The 21,458-nt window shown below is 39.4% G+C and overlaps 1 protein-coding gene across 2 annotated transcripts in view; it reads left to right on the forward strand.

Moving 5' to 3' along the window:
* Positions 1-21,458, forward strand: part of meis1a (Meis homeobox 1 a) — a 65,292-nt gene that overhangs the window by 7,167 nt on the left and 36,667 nt on the right. For both annotated transcript variants that reach the window (XM_067585663.1, XM_067585664.1), the window contains exons 4-8: positions 1,422-1,472; positions 1,609-1,659; positions 2,019-2,162; positions 7,994-8,105; positions 17,177-17,322. In XM_067585663.1, the coding sequence (XP_067441764.1) occupies positions 1,422-1,472; positions 1,609-1,659; positions 2,019-2,162; positions 7,994-8,105; positions 17,177-17,322 (504 nt within the window). The remainder of the gene's footprint in view (positions 1-1,421; positions 1,473-1,608; positions 1,660-2,018; positions 2,163-7,993; positions 8,106-17,176; positions 17,323-21,458) is intronic.

A 21,458-nucleotide genomic window follows, 5' to 3' on the forward strand; every position in this document is an offset into this window, starting at 1 on the left:
TGTTTTAAGTTGTAAACAAAATGTGGTGCCGTAGTTGCTGAATTCACACAAAAGTGACCCAGAAATTAAAAATAAACTGATTCATTCTGTAGATTGTGAAATCAGTTTTCTCAACGTCGTATTTAGTTTCAGGACGCACAGGACCACATTTTAAGTCCAGTGATTGGCTGTTTCTTGCTGAAATGGACCTTGAGAGTAGTGAACTTCTACCTTGAAATTGTTTTTTACTTGTACCTTTGACTTTTTACTAAAAGAAACCAGATATTTTCTAACACAGTTGTTCATATCGATGGCCAAAACGCAAAACCTCCGATCTGCAGAATTTTCTGATTGGCGGATTTCACTTTTGATGATGAGAACAAGGAAGGCTGCTCATATTCAGTCTGTCTGTAAGATAATCCCGCCCTTCATTGTGAAAGAAAAGTCACACAACAAAACAAAAACACAACCCTGGATGTGCAGAGAAGCTGCAGCACGAGTGGGTTACACAATCACTGAACATTTATTTCCAGCGGACGAGGAAGCAAATACACTGAATTTAAGGAATTCTGACCCTAGTATACTACAATGTAGTAACTATTACATTTACTACATCTTTTTACCTGAAAACAAACTTCATTTTATTTTTCATTTAATTTTAATTATTAACTTAATTTAGAGCATCGTTTTGTTGAACCTCTTCCAACTTGCACCAAGTGCAAAAGCTCCTATCTGCACTTTGTGAGGCATTAATATCTATAACACATTATATATAATATAGTCCAAAAACAGTGTATTATGTGTTGGGTATCCTTAACAAATAGCATTCTGCAAGAAAACAAGTTTTTTTTAGTTTTCTCAAAAAAGTGCATTTTTCAGATCGGAGGTTTTGCTCTTTGTCTCGGTGATTAAAGCGAGAGAGTTCCATGTTGATCCAAACCATAGAAGAACTCAAACTGTGAGTCACAAACATTGTCTCTGGGAAAAATTAAAGATGAGGTTTTTACTTCTGGAACTGTGAATTTGAGCAGTGTAAGCTAGCAGCGGACGCACTGAGCGAGTCTGTTGTTGTGTTTGTGTTGAGCTCAGCTTCTGATGAGCAGCAGAAACTCTGGTTCTTTCTGTCGTTGCCCTCCAGTCTCTCTCAACTTTTTTTCCTCTCATCTCTGTACGTTTATGATTCATAAATCATCTCAGACTCATAAAGCCTCGGGACACACACACGCACATTTTTCTCTGAAGTTGAAACATTTTCAACTTGTCCGAACACGTCCGAGGGCGACTTTACATCTAATCCTGTCTTTCATTGAGTTTGTGTGCAATTGTTCTGCTTCTAAAAATTCACTTTTCATCCTGTCTGAACACACAGTTGCTTGCATTGTCTGGTTGTTTATAGTCTCGGTCTATAATCTTTTAATGAATTTCTTTGTTTTTGTTTCTAGATCAGATCAGAGAAGCCTTTATTTTCATCAAACCCAGAGCTGGATAATTTGGTGAGTCATTATTCCAAAGTGTGCACTGCTTTGATTTTAAATGTGATTATAAATTGAAAGTGTTGTTGAAATTATGAGACTAATCATGTTTTTTCTCGCTTGTACGTTATTTTTTATTCTTTATTTTTTTTTGCAGATGATCCAGGCGATACAAGTGTTACGTTTCCACCTCCTGGAGCTGGAGAAGGTCAGATAACTAAATTTGGATCAGTGACCTTTTTGTTTATCAGACTAATTTAACCATCACCTGCTGTTTAATCTAATGTAATGAGATTAGAGGAAAGACGTTCACTGTGCTGCTATTCCAGTCTTAATCCTGATTTAAAACCACTGTAGTCCTGTATTATTCCTATAATATCAGTTATATTCCTGTAGGGGTTTATATTGTGGATTATTTAATATATTTGATCAAATTATGTTAATATTTGCATGACATGGTTGTTCTATGTTAATATTACTGCAAAGACCCAAGTGTAGAAATATTTGAATAATAGGCCTATTATTTGTTTTTTTAAAAATGTATATGTATGTTTTTTTAATTTTCAGGTTCATGAGCTTTGTGATAACTTCTGTCATCGATACATCAGCTGTCTGAAAGGGAAAATGCCGATCGATCTTGTCATAGACGACAGAGACGGAAACAAATCGGACAGCGAGGACTTCATCAGGTCATCAGGGAACATGGATCAGGTGAGCTCGCTGACGCCTGATATATGTATATATATATATATATATATACGCTGAACTATATTCCTACAGTGTCATGTCATGTTTAGATGATACAGGTGTACAGAGCTGCTCTGCAAGATTCACTTCAGTGTTTGTGGACAAATGAGTCAAATCAAGATATCTACTTGATTTGACTCATTTGGACGCTGAAGCTTCATATTAGCTTCAGATAAACTTTTAAATACATTTTTGCACAGAAGGAGGACTGTGGATTTTGTCCCCCATCACGTCCATTGTAAGGTCATTATGAAGGGATCTTCTAATGGTCAGTATGAACAGGAGGAATGATTACAGCAAGAAAAACATGTTTCACTGTTAAGACAGATTTGAAGAATTGTGACCCCGTCCTTTAAGCAGCAAGTCAGAAAAGAGTTTCCCAGTAATAAATTCAACTTGGCTAACTGATATTAAGAACATCAAGGCAGGCACCAAGACACAATGTAGACAACTGTTGCTAACAAACAGAGGATAGACATTGTGCTGTTAGTAGTGGTGCAGAAGAGTAAGTACCACACCATCTAGCATCAATGTTTTTAAGCTGTTAAATGTGCTGCAGCTGAGCAGCTAATTAGCTATCTAGCCTGCTAACTGACCTTGGTGGCTCTTTCAACAAGCTAAGTTGCAGGACAAGATGTGTTCATGTTTGTAAGTTAGATAAGAAGGAGACTTTAGCAGGAAAGCTACTGTGGGTTGTTCAGAATCTGTGGCTCTTGTGTTGAGTAGCAGGATGCAATCAGGCTCAGTGTGACCATCTGCTCTGACTGCGATAGAACGACACGTCATCGCTTCATGCAAAGATTTGATTTGTTTTATGGAAACAGTTCGATTTTTTTCTCAAAGGAAAACACAAGGCAAGTGATTTACAGAGCGGATATGTGTGCTGTAGTAGAAAATGACTCACTTTAGTTTAGTAGTTAACTTCACATCAATTTATTTTCATATTATCAACAGGGAGCAGGGAGAACATTTGTGATTTGGAGGGTAATGTTATATAAATTGAATTAATTGCTTTATTCCTATTTTAGTTTGTAAATCAATCAATCAGGTATGATCAACCACTGAAAACTAGTAGTTTTGGGCATGTTGTGATAATTTGGGCTACATTTGTACCATTTCCACCAACGAAAGTTAAGCAATATTACAATAAATCATCCCCTCCTCTCATCTGAGTAGATTGAGATTGAAGTAGGCTGATGCTGCGTTCAGGTCATATCAGAGTTATTGTAATTATAATTTTCCGATTTGTTTATAGCATTCACATCAACATCCAGGTTGCAATTACGACTGGGAATTTTTTTCTGAAAGCTCTGATATATCCGTCTTGGCGCTTAACAACATGGAAGTGTCTAAACATGGACACCTCACATCAACCAAAGACTGACTTTCAATGTAATTAAACCCAAATGTATTGATGATGTGAACACTTGCCAGTTGTTAACATGGGAATCTTTTCATCTCAACCATCCATCACAGACATGAACACATCAGCTTGACACACAATGACTGATAACCGATGACCATCCAACGCAAATTTCATTTCAGTGTATTAAAACTCAGTTTTTCCTGTTCCAGTTATTATTCTGTCAGAGTTCTGTGATAAAACACCTGTAACATCTGTTCATGAGTGAAAACTTGTCACTGTGGTGAGCGAGAGAATACTGGAGCCGATAGGATCGATATATGTAAAAACCTTTATTACGACTCGGAGGGTTTTGTGCTTTCACTGGGCTACTTTTTGTCCTTTCTATCTGGCAATACTTAATATGAGCAGATAGATTTAATCATCCAGCTGCAGGAGTCACATCTGTTGCTGGAAATGAGTCAGTTTGAGCTGTTGTGGGTTTATCTGTCTGAACACAGATCAAACACTCACATGCACTTATCTTTTTTTTTTTTCCTCTCTTGGACTCATGGAGACTTGTCTTTTCCCAGAGAAGCAGAAATAAAAGAGGTGAAAAGTCAGGTTGTCTCTGTTTTCGGAGCCAGCCGAGCTGGTTTTAAATCAGCCTTGCAGCGAAGCTCTCAGCAGCCACTTGTCAGGCCTTTAACCCTTTAAACACCAACAAGTGTGAACTGGAGCGGCTTAGTGTCGGATGACCAACAGCCCGAAAGCTCTGGTTGCATTTCAAGTACCTCCTTTGGTCGGGTGATATGCCAGTAATCCTCCCGGTCCTTCTTGTTTTTTTAGTGTCAGTCTTTGTCACTGAACACTTATAGTGTTTCTGCACTGATCACCTGTCAATCAAACTTCTGCAGGTGGCGCTGTTAGGATTTTAAACTATGATTTGCATAATATTGTTTCATTATGTTAAGAGAACTCATTTGATTTAGAAAATATAATACTGTAGGTTTGTTTTCTTGACTATAAATAGATAAATGGGCAGCACTTTGGTGACAGTAATGCTGCGTTCACTCAAGTTAAGAACCTGCAAGTGTCATCTGACAACTCAGGAAGGTTGCATGATAACTGCGTTGGTTGTATAGGGGTTTAAAACAATGTGCATTGGCAAAATAACATTATATCCCTTAAATTTGGGTTTAATGACATTGAACAACAGACTTTGGTTGACATGAGGAATCAGTGTTTGTTTGGTTTTCAGGAACGTTCTTATTATTAAGTCTCAACTCAGATATATTGGAGCTTTTCCCAGTTGTAATTGTGACTTGGAAGTTGATGTGAACGCTGTTTACATGTCAGAAACTGTGGGATTACAACTGTCTCATTAGTATTCACAAACAAATGTCAAATTACGTAAAACAAAAAGTGCAAATAAATGCAGAGTGATTTGTATCTGCAACCCATCATTTGAATAAATGTAAACTGGCTTGAAAATATGCGTCAACATTCATAAATACACCTCTCATTTACAACTCGTATATCATCATTTGTAAAGAAACACAAATTTTTGTTCAAATACATAGTCATATTTTTACTCAAACATCCCCATTTGCATGGCTTATTAACATTCACAGTCCTTGTTGTATGGCGCCGTGTGAGTCACAAAAAATCCACAGATGCAGGGAAGACCAAGCGCTATCTAGTAAATGGTGGTAATGCAACATCTATGGATGACAACCATTGTTAAACTAAGCAGAAGAAGAAAAAGAAAACCAAGGTCTAGCTGCACTTTCTACACGACTCACCCGCTTTACTACATGACCCATTTAGTCAGGTTTAGGCGTAAGCAGTGAGATGGTTAGGATTAGGGGTTGGGGGGGTGTGTTGTGTGGTAAAATGGGCGTGTTCGTGCAGAAAGACCCTTCTCAAGCAGTGTCACTGCTTGGATCAGAGCATGGATGTATTATAAGAGCTGGATACCGGATCGAAAATGACGCCCATTCAGTCCAGTAAGAATTGCTCAGCTGGCGCCAAAAACAGTTTCTAGCTTACAGGTTTAGTTCCACACTACTCACACCCTTGAGTTCCCGCTCAGCCCCCATGGACTTTATATTGTGATGATGTCACAGTTATTTTTAAATCCCTTTTCTCCAAGGAAAGTTTTACAAAACCTCCATGGATCAGATATTCATAATATAAAGAGTCATACTTGAGTTTGTTTGAAGAAGAGGCAACAGATTGTGAAGGTGGGGCAGGCACTACTAGGATGTGTCCTGATCCAAAAACCTGGAGGGACAATATCTAAAAAGAAGAGGATGATGATGGAGTCAGTTCCATCTTGGGAGGAAGCAGAAAGTTGAATTAACCAAACAGCCTGCAGACCTGAGACCACGACACCAGTCAGCTGCATGCAGCAAGTTACTTTTATTAACATTACTTTCATATACTTACAATAAGTTTTACCTTGATCAGGCTTGGGTCAGTCTACGTGGTCTGTGAAGCATTAGGACTCTAGATAGAGAGAGATGCTTTCTAGCAATGACCACACTACATACAGGGAAGTGCTACATGTGACTATTAGCCTTAAAGGGAAATTCCGCTGCAAAGCAACGTTAAACTTATTTACCAGATTGAGGCATAACTAATGAGTCCTGGTGTAAAGCCAGAAGCTGGAGCATGTGCAGTAGTGTAGGACTATATCTCTGGCCTGATGATGTGTACAAAGCTGGCTGTGAACTCATTTTACTCTGTAGTAAAGCATCTTTTCTTCAAATACAAGAGAGACCCAGAGTGGAACTCCCCTTTAACATTATTAACTTCATAAAAGTAATTGGATAAAGCTATTTACATGCTTAATGCATATAAATGCTTAAAATGTTCTCATTGACATGGCATCCTATGTACATGCGACATCTCAACATAGGCCACAATCTTGGGCTGGATGTGAGAGTCCATTGTCTTGGTGGGGCACCCTGAGGTGGCCTGGTCTTCTCCCCTTTTTACTACAAGACCCTCTGAGGAAGAGCAGCCCCAAATGTCTTCATCATTCACCACGGCAGCTACCCCCCAAAGAAGATAAGAAAAAACCTTAATAGGACAAAATGACGTGTGACATCTCAACATCTCACACGTCATTTTGTCCTCCTCTATTAAGGAGTTGTTCCTTATCTTCTTTGGGGGGTAAGCCAGGAGGTGTTGTACCTTTATGGGCCTGTGAAGCTCATTGAGACATGTGATGTGATTTCGGTTTATACAAATAAATCTGACTTGACTTGACATGAGCAACTGCTGGTGAAGGTGCGGCAGGTGCTGCTTCGTTGTTGTGACAAGCTTCACACCGTTGATGTTTCTCAGGTCGTAGCTGCCGTGGTGAATGATGAAGACATTTGGGGCTGCTCTTCCTCAGAGGGTCTTGTAGTAAAAAGGGGTGAAGACCAAGCCACCTCAGGGTGCCCCACCAAGACAATGGACTCTCACATCCAGCCCAAGATTGTGGCCCATGTTGAGATGTCGCATGTACATAGGATGCCATGTCAATGGGAACATTTTAAGCATTTATATGCATTAAGCATGTAAATAGCTTTATCCAATTACTTTTATGAAGTTAATAATGTTAAAGGGGAGTTCCACTCTGGGTCTCTCTTGTATTTGAAGAAAAGATGCTTTACTACAGAGTAAAATGAGCTCACAGCCAGCTCTGTACATATCTTGCTACAAGCCCCCAAAGCTCCTTCATGCGATAAGACGTGATCCCAAAGGCTGACAAAAGTTTGGCTTCATTTTCAGAATGAATGATAAGCAGGTTGGTCGGTTTTAGATCTCCAAAGATAATGGAGAGCCACTGGAAAAATAAGTTAGAACTGTGGTCACAGAAATACATTTTTAGGTTAAACAGCCAACAAGCCACTATCTAAGCAACGTAGCCAGCTGTTGCTATGCTAATGAGACATTTAAAGACGTAACCTTTGACTCTGGGTAATTACAACGGACATTTTTCACTTTTCTCTGACTTCTCTGTCGAAGAAACACCTTGCATCTACATTACCACGTTGCATCATAACGTGCTGGATTGTGAGACATTCAGTGTATTTTTAGTTTTCTTTTGTTCTGACAGTTTATTATCTGAAGATGATGGTAAATAATTACCCCTAAACAAGATCGTAACATGTCACATCTGTAGACACTCGATATCTGCTCTTTTGCGACATTTGTGTGTGAACTAAAGTACCTGAAAGACGAAAGGTTTGAGTTTGAAATAAGCTGCTGTCTTTCCCCCAAATGGAGGCAAGGTTGGATGTGACGTGAACTGGGTGTATGAGATGAAATAAGAGGATGAAGGACTTTATTCATGTCTGCAAAACGACAGATAGAGATCAGCATCCAGCAAACTGTGCCCCAGTATTCATTCATTAACCTCATCAGCTGTTCTTCTTCTGTCTCTTCCCCTCTGCAGATTTCGTGGAGCAGAGATCACGACGACGCAGCATCGATTCGGTCGTCCGGGACGCCAGGACTGTCCAGCGGCGGACACACGTCTCACAGCGGCGACAACAGCAGCGAACAAGGTGAGTTTACCGCCGGAGCTTCTCTTCTCTACGTCCATTACCAGATGTCGGAGTATTTCCTCAGTGTGTCTACAGTAGTTCATATAAGTCTGCGTCTTGTGCAAGTTTGTGTATTTTCTGTGTGTTTTACAAATTTATATGAACTCTGTAAATGTGTGTGTGTGTGTGTGTGTGTGTGTGTATTCGGGATGGTGGAGGTTTTCCAACATGTTGGACTTGATGTGAGTTTGAAAATAAAGGGAGACGGTAGAGGGGAAAAGAGGGAGTGAGAGAGTGATGAAGGCCGACAGACGACGTGAACGCCAAGCAGAGCTGGAAGAAAGAGAGCTTTATGTCCCAGAGCACACACACACATACACACACACACACACACACACACACACTGCTGAAACAGCCATTAACAGAGTTCATACATATAAATATATACAGTATATATACACATACATTCATATTTTAAACAGATGTACAGTAAATGCACAGAAAACACAGTTAAACAAACAAACCTGCATGTGCACAGACTCTCACAAAGTATGTTTCCATCCACATGTTTTCATGCACAATTTGTTCTTCAATTTCTGGAGTGGAAACTCGAGAAATGAAAGAAAAAAATATTCCCAGAGCGTATTTACGCTTGGCTACGAAAGACTATCGATAAAGAGAATATGTGAAAAGAGTGAAGGAGGGAAGCTAATATCAGTGTGTTGTAGTCAAAGTCCTCCTTCTGCTCAAAAAACCCTGTTTCTTCTTCTTGTTCCTTCAGTTGGATGTTTGTTCTTCTTCTCTGTGCAGTTTAACTTAAATCTCAGTTTAACACGTGAACCTATGAGCAGGATTTGTGACATCACGACTAGTTTGGAGACAATCGTGGTCTAATATGCAACTGACACAAGTGTGATGTGGAAACTTGAACACTGAGGTTGAAGTTTACAGTGAATTTTTTAACATAAAGAAGAAGGAGATGGTAATTTTCAAACGAGTTCATTGAACTTTTTAATGGGAAAACTATATCAGACATAAATCATCATTCAAAGCAGAGAACTTGTCTGGACGTGGATCTTTAATTAAAAAAGAGCAGTAAGCAAAAGCACCAGAAGAACAAAGGAAACAAATTAAAATAAGTAATATAATACGTTTCAGGTGCTCTTTTGATTATGATACTTGTCTTGTCTTCTTCAAAATATTCACATCAAAGAAAGAAAAATCTCATTAATGTCATAAAACATTTGGAAACGTCTGCTGTCGACATCAGAACTGAAATCACACAGTGTTGAAGAATCAACGTGACTTTCACATCTCGACGGCCGAAGAGCAAAACCTCCGATCTAAAAAAAAACTTGTTTTCTTGCAGAATGTTATTTGTTAAAGATACCCAACACATAATACACTGTTTTTGGACTATATTATTATATTATGTGTTATAGATATTAATGCCTCACAAAGTGCAGATAGGAGCTTTTGCACTTGGTGCAAGTTGGAAGAGGTTCTACAAAACGATGCTCTAAATTAAGTTAATAATTAAAATTAAATTAAAAATAAAATGAAGTTTGTTTTCAGGTATAAAGATGTAGTAAATGTAATAGTTACTACATTGTAGTATACTAGGGTCAGAACTCCTTAAATTCAGTGTATTTGCTTCCTCGTCCGCTGGAGATGAATGTTCAGTGATTCGTGCTGTAGCCTCTCTACACACTCAGGGACTCTGTGTTGTGTTTTTGTTTTGTTGTGTGACTTTTCTTTCACATTGAAGGGCGGGATTATCTTGATTATCCTGCAGACAGACTGAATATGAGCAGCCTTCCTCGTTCTCATCATCCAAAGTGAAATCCACCAATCAGAACATTCTGCAGAGAGGAGGTTTTGCACTTTGGCCGTCGATATGTTGGTATCAGTTTTTTGGGATAACATCAGAGATGCTTCTTTAGCCTCTCAGTGTCTGTGTTTGATTGACAGCTGGGCAGATAAAGACACAGAAACACAAAGTTGCACCAGATTATAATTGAGTGCAGACAGTGTTTCCCTAAAACTAACCAAGTGTTTTTTTATGTTTCTATATCTAACCAAACCTTAAACTACAACATATTTACATATGTCACATATGTCATACGTCAGAGACAGATATAGTCTATCTATCCAGGAACAGACCATCAACCGATCAACAAGATGGAGGCAGGAAATATCACAACAGAAGCACCAATCATAGACAAATGAATCCCAAGAACAAATAATGTTTTTAGGTTGTACTCAAGACTCACATAACATCACATCATAAGACACGACAGTTGATTAGGCGGCGTCAGATCTACGTGTCGTTCTGGACGTCATGGACCAACGACGTATCTTGTTGTTTAATTTGGACGACTTGTTGGACGGAGGTTGATCGTGAGAATAAAAACCTGGCGGGAGGACGTTTCTCTGTGGTTTCAGAATGCTGGTTACACACCACGCAGCTAGCTAGCTAGCTAACATTCGCACATTTTATTTGTGTTTTTTGCGAGGCCTCTCAGCACTTTTCTGCCCATTAAAGGCGCCTAACAAACACATGACTTGACTCGTGTACTTTCCCTGCAGATTTTTCAAACTGGTGACCTGCAGCCTGCCCCTGCTCTGTAACCCTCTCGGTGCCTCACCACCATCCCCCTGCCGGTTTTGGATTGTGGCACATAATGCAGCATTTCAACTAAAAACCACTAAAAGCCGCCGTTTTTTTTTTTACTGCACTTTCTCTGCCTGTTTAATGAGGCTCATTTTCTCCTCAGTGTTTTTAACAGCGCCGGGCCAAGGTTAGGGCGACAGACCCCGGCAGCCTGCAGCAGGGAGCTCCAGGCCCAGCCCGTCCTGCTCAGAGTCAGCGGTGGACGAGGGCCTCGCTCCGCCTGAACAGAGGCAGAATTCTGCCGAGCAGCGGAGCCTGAAAAGGTGGAAATAATCATAAAAATGATGCGTAACTCCATAAACAAGCTCTCAGCCTCATTAGGCTGAACCGCGAGCTCCCTGAGGCTGATTTACACCCCGCCCCTCCACCCGCACTCTCTCGCTCCTTTAGCTCTCTGAGGAAAAAGAAGTCCAAACCCAACCTGCTAATGGTTTGTGACAACTCGGCTTCACAACAACCTGTGGACTGAAGGAGAGGAGGAGGAAGTTTGTGGGTGACGGAAAGAGAGGAGAGAGAAAACAGGGCGGTTGAGGACGAATGAGTCAAAGCTTCATTTCTGTAAATAAGAGAAGCTGCTACGAGGTCGGACGGGCAGAAACACGATAAACAAGTGACAAAAAAAGCTGAAAACGGTCGATAACGTTTTTAAAGATTCTCATATTCCTGATCTCTGTTTCCATTCATCACTGAGGCGTCTCTGCACACTTAACAGGTTGAAAAACAAAAGACACAAAGTTCATCCCACACATGAATAAAAACACACAAATCAAGGATACCAGCTGTTCTGAAGTCAGTTGGATCTTTACTCAAACAGTGAATCCAGCAGGAACCAAAACACAAAGAAAAAAGATGAGTTTTGAACCTGGAATTTTGAAGATAAAATGTTATTCAGTGTTTCCATCAAATACCTAAATATTAAAAAGCGTGACGAGATTACATAATTAATTGAGCAGCAGTAACTTTAACTCTTCATCTGTTGGTCTTCCTGTTGGAGGCCTGAAACACTGATATTTTCCTCCGGCAGTGAAGGAAGCAGCAGGTATCCTGGTAAAAAAAGATGACATTTTTAAAATTTTTATCGCATCTTTTCATCTTTCGATGGCATCTGCAAACTTTCTTCAACTTAATTCCAACAAAACAGATAATTGCAACCATCTGCAACCACAAATCCGGTAATTTCTTGATCCGCTCTGCAAATATTTTCTCCTGCCTCAAACTGCAAAATACATTTCAGCTAAGTAATCTAAACCCTTGCTTCTCTCATCTCACAAACATTGCCAGAATTTGTTTTGAATTTTAAAAATATTAAATCCATCATACACGCCTTCATTTCCTCACGATAAGATTCATGCAATGACATCAAGTCATAGACTTCAAATTGTAAAAAGACCATATTATTCCTCTTTTAATGTCCTTATACTGGCTGCCAGTTGGTTTTACAACTGATTTTAAGATCCTACTTATTTAGTTTTAAGCACTTTATGGCTCCAGATCACATCTCTGAGTTACTTTCTTCTACTTTCTGCAGAGAATCTCAGACTTGCATCAGAACCTCTTAAAATCTCACTTTTATCATAATGCCTTCTTATTTACTGACTTATTCATGGTTGTGTATTTGGTTTTAGTGTGTTCGTAGTTGTGCAATATAAATAAACTTTATTATTATTATCTTCTCTTTTTTTTTTTGGTTTGACAGCTTTTTTACCTCAGCCAACATTTTTGTGATACCGTCGCTTTGTTTTTTCATCAAAATTTCTGGTATTTTTTTACATTTTTTTAATGTGTAAATGTGACATGTAAAACACACGTTGATGGAAATGTACCTGCAGTGACTTTTAGAGGCACGAGTATCATTTACAACCAGAGAAAAGGTCATGAATTATTGAAACGATATGATGTCCTCTCTGATTTTAAGAGCTCCTCTGAGCAAAGCGTTCGTCTTTATGATAGAAACACATTCAAAGCAGCTGCAGCTTTATGTTAAAGTTTGTATAAATACAGAAAAACTCAAATATTCTGCTGCAGGCCTGTCTGTCTGTATTCTATGATATTACATTGATTTAACCAAATCTTACATTTACAACAACTACTCCTCTATAATAATAATAATAATAATAATAATAATAACAATAATAAAGTTTATTTATATTGCACATATCAAAACCAGAGATTACACCAGTATCTACTAAACCTGCCTTCTCTGTCTCACTCCTCTTTGATCTGTCGTCATGTTTCATTTAATATGCAAAACGCACCTTAATAAACATGCAGAGAGAAAAGTTCACTAAAAATAGTTCCCCCCCCCCCCACACACACACACACACACACACAATCCTCCAGCCCTCATTCAGCTCATTCTTGGTTGCACAACATCACGACTCCCTCTCTGCTCCTCACATGCGAGATTAAGAAAAAAAAAAAAAAAAAACACACTACACTAAACAGTCGGGTCGTGCTGCCTGCCTCCTCTGTCGCTGTGCTTTTTAAGAACTGTTTGTACAAAATTTTATTAGCCGTGGTCTGTTGGAAGAGCGCTCACTGGAGAGAGAGAGAGAGAGAGAGAGAGAGAGAGAGAGAGAGAGAGTCTTTATTTTCCACCACATTTCCACTACGGACCATTTCTCCTCCGCTGGCGAAGGTGGGAGGGGTCAGATGAATAACAGCCAATCCAACGCTCTAATTAAGGTGACCTCACTGCTGAGGTCAGTCTTGGAATAAAAACACAGAGAGGGACGAGGGACTGAGAAACTGAACACAGCGTGTCCTGCTGGGAGATGGAAAAAAAATCAAGGGAACTGGAATAACACTGAAGCACGATGCCTCAAAAATGGCCAAATGTATGCGGACGGCCGAACATTGCAGCCATATGTGATTCTTTGACCATCTCATTCCAAAACTATGAGCATCAATCTGCTGCCATAACAGCCTCCACTCTCATGGTTTCAGGTTTTACACCAGATGTTTGAACCTGGCTGCAAACTGCAGGGATTTGCTCCCATTCAGCCCACAAGAGCATGAGTTCCAGCACTGATGTTGGGTGATGAGGTCTGGCTCGCAGTCGAGTCCAGTTCAGCCAAAAGGTGTTGGATGGGGTTGAGGTCAAGTTCTTCCTCACCAAAGTGGGGGAAAGCATTTCTTTATGGAGCTTTGTGCACGGTAGAAATATCATGTTGAAACAGGAAAACAGACAAACACACTGTTGTCTAAATAATCAATGAATGCTTCATTAATGGAGCCAAACTAGCGATTATTTTCATTACCGATTAATCTGTCTTTTATCAATTAATCGTTTAGCATATGGAATGTCAAAAAGAGTCCATAACCTTTATTTAAACTCGAAAAAAATCATTGAGGACTGACCCTCATTTACAGTGATAATAACAATAATAATAACTTTATTTGTAAAGCACCTTTCATACAAAAAAATGCAGCCATATGTGCTTGTTGATGTATAAAAACGATATAAAATAATGATAAAAGATACAAGATAAAAGAAAAGAATCAGTTAAAACAGGTGCAAACAGAAGTTAACTGGTTAGTGATCATACATTAGGGTTACTAGATTATCTATTATTTTTATATATATATAAATATGTATATAAATCCTTTTTGGCCAAACAACAAAACCCAAATATATTCAATTTACAAAGATATAAAACAGAAGAAAAGCAGTAAATCCTCATATTTAACAGGCTGGAACCAATAAATTTTTCATTCATTTTGTCATTTTTGCTTGAAATTATCAAAATTGTCTTTCTGACTCAATTAATCAACTTAATTGTTGCAGCTCTGGGTACAAACCATTATAACAGACTCAGACCAGATGTACACTAAAGAATGTTGACAGGGCAACACCCAGACGACAACACCCATGAACCTAAGTGACCTTTGCTATAGAGAAAGTTCTGCTGTATTCAGGAACAAAATATTTGCTGTAAACCTCAAACTTTCACTTCATCCCATTATCAGCTGCTTAGCAACAGAATTCAACGTTTTCTGATTGGATGTTTCCCACGGCGATGCTCTCTGGGACTTGTAGCCGACTCGTCTTCTGACGTTGTTGAGTAAACGTTCTATTTTGATTCCCATCATCCTCCATCCTTCCTGTTTCTCCTGCTGTCTCCCTCAGAAAAAAAGGCCCATTCAGAGTGACAGTATTATGGGCTTTTATGCTGAGGATGTTATTCTGTTTATGTTCTCCAGGATGGCAAATTAACACCGAGATCTGGCCAAATGTGCAGGGGAGTTTGGCTGCGGCTTCTGAGCTAAAGTAAGCAGATGTCATTGGAAGTCCTGCTGTCCTGAGGTTTTTCAGAAAATCTCTTATTAACCACATTTGGCTTCATCATGGAGGTCAACAGGGGAGCTGGCTGAGCGAAAGTGATGTTTAAATCTCCACCAGCCAACAGCGAGCGAGCTGAAGCAGCTTGTGGTCTGGCTGCGGATCCGTTCAGTCAGAGTCAACGGTCTGATAAAGCAGATTTGTTTCCAGATGGAGGTGTAACGTTGTTGGTCTGTAGCCTCGTAGTCTGAACTCTAAAATACTTGCAGTTGGAGCTTCACTAGTCAGCCTGGTTAAAGGTTTAGTTTCCATTAAGGAATCTGCAGAAGGAAGTTTCACATTTAGTTCAGAGGATGAGTGTAAAGTCAGAGAGAGTTTGATGGATAAAAACACATTTCTGCAGGTCTCTCTGTGTGTTTTCTCTCTCCTCTAATTTATTGTCAAAGCAAAACATATTTTGGGTACAAGTAAAAACTCTCCTGTGTGTTCTGACAGAAAGAGAAATTAAGTTTTCACCTTGCATCATTTGGATGAATTTGACCGCTGGACCGTTTTTGTGTTTTTGTGTCGCCTTAAACTGCCTTCATAGCAACCGTACAGACGTTAGCTGTTAGCTAACTAGCAGTGAACGCACTGAGTGTGTGTTTATGTTGAGCTCAGTTTGGCAACGTCAGTTTTGTTATCAGTCGACTGTTAGTCCAGTTGAACACTGAGCATGTTGTGTTCTTGACTTCTCGTGATGAAAATGCGACTTCACAACAACCTTTTGAAGAAACTTGAAACTCATCTTAGCATTTTAGCTAACTTGTAGATTTACATAGTAATGCTATATTTTATGTTGAGCTCAGCCTCTGACTGAACTCTGAACTCTGGAAACTCTTTGCTTCTTATTCCAATTTTTCACTCTGTCCTTTTTCCTGTTGTTAGTTAGTTAATTAGTTAGTCTGTTTGTAGTCTGAGTAGTGTTGACTAATCACATTTGAGCGGGCTTTGGTTGCATGCGGGTAAACAGTCCATGAGGAGAGCATAAGAGGCTGAACACATCGGCCATCGTTTCGTGATAATTTAGCTTTTTATTAGCTTTTTAAAAATGTATCTGCATTCATATGTTAATAACTGTTTATAGAGATTAGCTGAAATGTTGTCTAGACCGTCTCTAGTTGCTAATTGGACTGTAAACAACGATCGGTGCATGGAAGAAGAAGTCTTGGCCCAGATATCTGTTATCCGGATATCTGCTGGCTACACCTGAAGCCCTGAAATATCAGCCGTTGACCCCGGAGGCTAAATCGCCGTCAGACAGAGAGCCAATGGGTTCTGAGCCCACATGAACTTACAACACACCGAAATACAGTTGCAGTGGTGAAACATTTGTCAAACATAGACAAGAATAAAATGTCCTCCGCCAAACCAAACAATTACTAACACTGCAGGCATTGTTCATGTGGTTCTACATCTACACAAAAATAAGGACCTTTTAAACTATAAAATAGGTGTAATTACCATGAATTAAATTATGTCAATCATCCCCATAAACATCAGTAAAATAATGTGATTTATGTGTGATTTGTCTTGACTGCGGTTATGGTTTTATGATGTATTATGCAGTTTGTTGTATGATGGAGGACCACAGTGGAAATAAGCCATTAGGTCTGATTGTTATTTAATCCCCAGTACCGCTTTGTAGAGTTATTTTGTACCTTTTAAATTGTCGAATTAATTTAGTCAATCAATCAGTGACCCCTGAGCAGCTCCGTTGGCTTTAGAAGACTGTGAGATGTGGTTGAAAGCTCTGAGAAGCTTGTAAATGGATGTTGGAGCTTGCATGCTGTTCCTGAAGATCAAAAACAAAGTTACTCACGTAAGGAACTGTTGAAACTGGACAGATACGATGAATTTGGAAACATCAGTATGTTGCTATTATTGTCTGTAAATTACCCGAATGTTAGCGTGATTCATCTTGTTCCAGCGCTTCATGGAAGCAGCAGTTTATCACTCTTCAATCCAAGAGGCCGTGTTGTTTATGGCTGCTCTGTTACAGTAATTAACATTTCTGATTTCAAACAGATTTTCATGCAGACTGATATTTTTGGAGACTTTTGGACCTTGAATAAACTTTCTTCTTGTGTTGTTCAGGTGACTGTCTGGATAACGGCATGGCCTCGCCCAGCACCGGGGACGACGACGACCCCGACAAAGACAAACTGCACAACAAGAAGAGAGGCATCTTCCCCAAAGTGGCCACCAACATCCTGAGAGCGTGGCTCTTCCAGCACCTGACGGTGAGTCCATCAAAACGTCTTTTTATTGTTCTTTTATTTGTTTTGTTTTTAGCATTTAGCTGAAGTGGGTGGGTGTGTGTAAATCTTGAGAAAGTAGAAATTCAGTTATGTGGTATTTTCAAGTGAGCCGCACTCTTACACTCATAACTTTTAATGATATGTGGAAGTTTTCTGATCACTCGTGGGTCAAACTGATGTTTTTAAACAGGTTTGAGTTCATGGAAGTTAGTTATCTTTCCACCATTCGTAGTTTTTGAAATCAACTGTTAGACCAGTTAAAACCAAGCGGCAACCTCCGGGGCTGAAAAATGAAGCCAATGAGGAAGAAAAACTGCAGTTCCTTGAACGACCACTTGAGGCTCCAAAAGCGAGTCAATCCCCATAGACCTCCATGTTAAAATGCCCAACTTTACAGCAGAAATAAACATGTTTACAGCCTGGTACAAACAACGGTTTTGGTCTCTTTAGTTAATTTACTCTTTCATGACAACTGTACGGGGGGTGAATTTTTTTATAACTCACCCGTTTAAATTTTATTAAGCCGTAAAGTTATGCATAATGAAGGACATGGCTGCTTTGAGTGACAGGTCCGCCAGCTGCTAGGTGGCTTGTTTCAGCCATTCGGCCCGCCTCTTTGCCCATTTTTGATTGGCTCGGAGTTAGGCAGCGTCACGCACTGCCAAGATGGCGACGGCCGGAGCGGCTCACTTTGAGCTTCAAAACCGCTCTTCAGAAACCAACGAGTGACGTCACGGTAACGACGTCCATATTTTCATACAGTCTATGGTTGAACACCGAGCATGTTGTGTTCTTGACTTCTCGTGTTGAAAATACGACTTTGCAACATCTTAGCATTTTAGCTAACTTGTAGATTTACATAGCAGGCTTAATGCTATATTTAGCTCGCACCATGTTGAGGCTCAATGCTAACGCTTTAGCTATGTGTTGAATGACAATAGGCTTCATATTAACACTTTATGACACACTACTGTATGCAGGGTTTCTGCAGGTTTCACTAAGTTAAATTTAAGCCATTTAATACCACATAGAATGCAATTTAATACCTGTTTCACAGTCAAAGTATGAAAGATCAATAAAAGCAATTACCAAGATGAGGCTAGGATTATTTACCTAGTACTATTACATTTATTTACCAAGGTAAATAAAAAGGAAGTGATTATTGGTACGGATTTCTCTGTGTCAATAGTCCGTTTATTGCTGGTACAGAATAATTATACATTGGTATTGATTGCGCAAGATCACATGATCAAACTGGAATTGTTCCAAAATGGAGGAACATTTATGCTTGCAGGTGATACACTAATCCTTCCCATGGTTTTGGTTAAAACAGTAAAAATGCAGTAAAAATGTCCCGTTTAACGGCACTAAAATGCCCGATGTGACGGTAATAAATGTCCGGTCAGTGGTCTCCAACAGCCTGTAGACGACTGGCACAGAATCCCGTTCCATGTTAATAGTTAGTAAATTATTGTACTGGTTCTATAGCCGGTGCCTAATAAAAAGTAATAATTATAACTTTATAATAAAACTACAACTATATATAAAACTAAACAAAGTAAAACTATAACTAAAAACGTCTTTGCACTAAAACACAATTCACCGTAGTTTATCGTAGTTGTCAGAAGTACTACATATGTTCGGCTCGACAGACTTCGACAGACTTTTGAAGCAACACTTGTGGTGGTTTTGGAGGATTTGAACCTGTGACCTTTCAGTTCTGTCTTGGTATTTCTGTCCACTTGTCCACCCCGCCGGCCCTCATCTACTTTAAAGTTGTGTTGACCTTCTCGACCCCGCAGCCCATCCTGTTTCCCACCTGCTCCCAACCTGGGGACATTCTCAGTATGAGAACGGTGATGACCTTTGACCTCTGCTGTTGTCCAGGTATTTCAGCTCTGGGCTGTTCAAGGCTCCTCAGAGGTGACCGACGGAAACCAGAGCTGTGACCTGGACAAACTCTTTTATATCAGTTTGTTCAAGGACTGGGCGATAATACTACTGTAATTAACCAAACAATTTCTCTTTACACTACTGGAACAAGACTTACTGTTGGCAGTATCAATATTCTGGGTATTGATCGTGTCATGTAGCTATTCCTCATCGTGTAAGACCGATCTTAAGCCTAAACCTAAAGTAACAACTAGGATGCAGAGAAATGGCTCTGAATTGAAAGAAAACAAATAAAAAGCAAGATTTTTTTTGTAAAGAAATGCATTTTCCTTCTGTGCTTCCATGTCTCTTCTCTTCTATGTCGAGACATAACTCAGTCAAATCTGAACGCAGAGACATGATGCACATGTTTTTAGATTCAGTGTGACTTCCAGAAAATATCAAGAGTAAACCTCCATAAATCTGCTTTGAAATCAAAGAAAAAAAAAACACTCCGTATAACTACAGAATCATCACATTTTATCCAGTGATAGTTGTCTGTACATCTGTGGGCAAACAGGAGCTGCTAACAGATAATTCAGCAGACTTTTAATGATGCCAACATGTAAACAAATACTGCACATGACCCACAAATAAATCACTGAATAAATGGCAACGTTACACTTCCTGTTTACGTCCCCCAAAAACATTATGGGAACTATATTTCCAAAACTGAAATACCGTGATTATCTCCACAAACGGAAGTAAGACAAGGAAAAAATAATACCAAGAACAAAAATCTGTGTAGTTTTCTGTGCATTTGGGGAGTTAAATGATATTAATAAGAGTTTACAGTCTACAGATAAATACTTATTACACATTTTTTTTACACATTTAATGCTGATTCTGATATTTTCTGTTATTCTATATCTTAAAATATGTTTAGTTTTAAGCAAAAAAAACCCTAAAATTAAACTATAAATGATTTAGTATTGTACACCAGGAATATTTGGCATCAGAGCTTTATGCGGGGGAGGGGCTAAAAATGGCAGAAAATATTATTGAAGAGTTTAATGAATAAGTGCAATGTGAAGAGAGTTTGGTTGGTAGCTAATAAAAACAGTCATGTGGATGTGGTTCTGTTTGGAGAATTGTGACCTCAGCATTTTTAAATTCCATGGCTACAGTCCTGGTTTCTCTGCTGGGCAGGGGGATTCAGGTTTTATTTAGTGACTTATTCCAAGTATAATAGTTTTGATTTGGACGGAATTAAAGATATTTTGTTGCTGGTTACCCAGGTTTAATAAAACATAAGGTGTCATGCAGCTGTAGATGTTTTTTGTGAAGGTTTAGGTGTGTCTGGTTGGAACATACCACCACATACATGGTGTATTTTATCCATAAGGATCAAAATATAAATTAGAAAGTAAGTAAATCCACCAGGATTTATTATAATATCACTCTGTTCATCAGCATGAAAAAATACGTTGATTTTCAAATAATGCTCAAACCTAAAGGGAAATATGTTTTTTTATGAGGGTGAAATTAAAACGAAATTGGCCAGTAAAAGTGGGAGGAGGACCGGCTCGAAAATCCCAGTCGTGACTGACTCATAGGTTTGACTGAGGCCAGCTGAGAACCAAACACCCCCCCGCTCCACCCACCACCACCACCACAACCTCCACCTCCACCTATTCCTCCCGTCTCCCCCTGCCCGCCTCTCCATACATGGAGAGGCTAAATCCGTCCCTGCTCCACGGGGGTCGGGGTCTCTGCCAGGACTCTGAGCCGAAAAACCTGGAGGACAGCGAGTCCTGCGGCAGATGGGAGGTGAGAAGAACGATGGGAGGGGGAGGAAACACTGGTACCTGAGAGAGGAGGGAGGGAGGAGGGAGGGAGGCTTTGGCTGGTGGAGGTTAAGGTTGTGTGAAGGACAACAGTACATTTAATGCAGGATTTAGAGACAAAGTAGATAAAATAATTAAACAAAACAGAGGCGGGTTTGAGGGAAACTGATCAGACTTTATTCATCAAGTATACAAGGATTTGGTTTTGTTGAAGGTGTCAGAACAGCAAAATGAAGAAATAAAACAGCAATAAGATAGAAAAATGGGATTATATACCTGAAGAACATAGATAACAAAACACTTTGTAAAAAAAATGAAAATACTTGTAGACTGTATACGATAATATACAAAAAAAACCCTAATATACTTTATACAAATATATTTACGGGGGAAGTAAAG

The sequence above is a fragment of the Thunnus thynnus genome, chromosome 3, assembly GCF_963924715.1.
Source record: "Thunnus thynnus chromosome 3, fThuThy2.1, whole genome shotgun sequence".
NCBI classification, from domain to species: domain Eukaryota; kingdom Metazoa; phylum Chordata; class Actinopteri; order Scombriformes; family Scombridae; genus Thunnus; species Thunnus thynnus.